The 2,753-nt window shown below is 32.8% G+C and overlaps 1 protein-coding gene across 1 annotated transcript in view; it reads left to right on the top strand.

Annotated features, from left to right (window-relative positions):
* The first annotated feature begins 325 nt into the window (after window positions 1-325).
* Window positions 326-2,753, top strand: part of LOC112458806 (TD and POZ domain-containing protein 3-like) — a 10,774-nt gene continuing 8,346 nt past the window's right edge. The window contains exon 1 of the mRNA XM_025022613.1: window positions 326-453. Within this exon, the coding sequence (XP_024878381.1) occupies window positions 415-453 (39 nt within the window). The 5' untranslated portion in view covers window positions 326-414. The remainder of the gene's footprint in view (window positions 454-2,753) is intronic.

The raw sequence follows: 2,753 nt of genomic DNA, 5'->3' as shown, positions 1-2,753 counted from the left end.
ATATATTTGTTTCAATCTTACTTATTGCATTAGTTCAGAAGTGCAGCGAAAACGAACAGGCCTATTAGCATTAAAATATAATCTAAATACATGGTAGACTCAAAACATTAATTTTTAATAAAATTAACTGGAAACGCGCGTTTTAGAAAAAATCTGAACGCTGATTGGTTAGCTACAAGACAATAGATATAGAATTCCAACTCATCGGAAATTTTTCGCTATCGCTATCGCTATTGCTATCGCCCAGCATTGTGCATCCAGCTTGACGTTATATGACGTTATATATTCGCAGCAGCTATGCCATTATCTGAAAGGTATTGGAATGTCACAGAAGTATACCATTAGAGAAACGCAAGAGTTTAAGTTTGACTGATCAAGATTCAGCGGAAAAGCAAATACGCATAAGCATCAAAAATGGCATTTACAAATAAGCAAATGCCCAAGGCAAATGAAGTAAGTTCTTAACAATTTTTTTCTCAACTTCGTTAACTACGTGTTATTAGAACGTTAGAAAACACATAAAACATTGATGTATAATGAATTAATTATGACATTTCCTAAAGCGACAATTCCATGCATTCTACGTAGCAAAGAAAATGCATAAATTCATACACGTATATCAAATCTACTTTCTACTAGCATGTATAATTTAAATACAATTAAAAATTATTAATGCAAAGAGTCTACTTCACATGCATATCCATTACTTTTATCAGAATTCAAGGATAAAATCCTGTTTATATGTAATAGATATGAAAAGCATTTTAAGAATTGAATTTATACATATATCAAAATGCATGAGGTGTAACATTAGAAATAAAAGTTTATTCTGAACAAGAAAGCAGTTTAGTAATCATTCTTGAAATTTGACGTAAAATAGCTATTTATTTATTCAATTCTTTTTTGTGGTTGCCTAACATAAAATGTTATTTTTATTTAAAAAAAGATATATTAAAGTTGTCCCAAAAATTTCTACATATTTTAAGTTAAATCCAATTTCAAGTGATCATCTATTTCCTTATGCACATGTGTATGGACCAATCAATTTTCTTATGCTTACGCATTATGCGTTGTGCAGAAGTGTGTGCACCCCGCTTTAAGGTCAATTCAGACAAACTTGCATAGCGCATAAACATAAGCATAAGAGAATTGATTGGTCCATATGCATGTGCATAAGGAAATAGACCAATCCGTTTTGTTATGAAAATGGTTATGCACCTATGCAAGTTTGTGTGGATATAGCTTTATAAAGGGACTCTAGGATATAGAACGGCTGCGTTTTGCCGAACCTCTGCTAACCCTAGCGCAAAGTAGCAATTGAATATGATTGGTTCTTACTTTTAGATCCAACCAATCACACTTAACCAATAAGTGAATAGCGCACTCCCTAGGCTGCGTTAGAACGCAATCCTGAATGCAGCCCCGGTCATTAAAAGAAAAGAAGATATCTTTTGGAGAAACGTTTTGATTGGTTACCTTCCACATACTTCATTTTTGATTTGCTCCTTCCTCGACAACCGTGGGATTCAACCCTTAATTATTAAACTTTCCGTCACGTGTTCTCGTAGCTTACACTTCCACGTGCTACTTCTTCCCCTGCTTCGCCATTCTATACAAAAAGGAAAAAGAAAAATTTACATGTTTAGAATTTTACAGAGGTAGACCGAACGGCGAGTGTCCCGGATCGAATTCATTTAAAGTTACATTTAGAGTTATTGTGATTTATACTGTTCGCGACCAAAAGTAGATAATGACTGACGACAATTAATTGACTGATAATTGACTGACGTAAGAAAGTCCCACGATTTTTTATATTCAAAATGAACAAAAAATATACCAGAAACTTTGAACCCCTGGCAACAGCGAGCGGAAACGATAGATCTATTGGCTTCTCGGAATCGTTATGACTAACAGCAAAGATTTTTAAATCGACACTACTGACTCTAATTTTTTTTTTAATTGTGACATGATTGTGATACGATCTTTGTTTTTGGTCAATTGATTGTCAAGACGTTTCCACCATGAATTTCGGCCCTTCTAAATTGATGTAATTTTGATGCTTATATATATAAGAATAATCCTATTTAAATAAATTTATTGCGCAATAAATTAAATTGCGAGTTACTTAAATTAAACGGGTTGACAATTAATTGACAAAAATGGTCGTATTGTCACGACGATTTAAAAAAAAATTATAGTTAGGAAGGTCGATTAAAAAGTCTTTACTGTTAATTATTCACTGGCAAAGTACATGTTACTATTCGATTTGTTATGACTAAGTTTGCGAACACAGCGAGATGGCAGCTTACGTTTGGTCCCGTCTTGATTACGTTTGAAATCAACACGCGTTTAAATCATCGATTGTTGAAGAAGCCCCTAGAACAGCTCCAGTTTCGTTATAATAAGCGTTGAGAAGAAAATCGATAAAATGTCGCAACGCCTGCTATGAATCTATCGCTATTTTTAAGCTATCGCAATCTCGAATATTTTTATTTTTATTCGAGAAATCTGAAAATGATCAACCCATCATTGCTAAAAACAGTCAATATTTCTTCCGGTGAAATTTTTTGTATAAAATTTGCAGTTGCCGAAAGGAACTGAATAATCTGATGCTAGATCTAAACGAGGAACTTTTATAACTCACGACCATTTTCGCTGATCGTGAGATTAAATTAAAAATATAAGAATACTTTTTTAAAGTTTTGCACACTTTTATCGTAATAATTATTATGATATTATTTAATTAATTAATT

The sequence above is a fragment of the Temnothorax curvispinosus genome, unplaced genomic scaffold (genome assembly GCF_003070985.1).
Source record: "Temnothorax curvispinosus isolate PA1 unplaced genomic scaffold, ASM307098v1 QBEX01009191.1, whole genome shotgun sequence".
Taxonomy (NCBI): domain Eukaryota; kingdom Metazoa; phylum Arthropoda; class Insecta; order Hymenoptera; family Formicidae; genus Temnothorax; species Temnothorax curvispinosus.
Note: the sequence above shows the minus strand (reverse complement) of the source record. Positions and strands in the feature narration are given on the sequence as shown.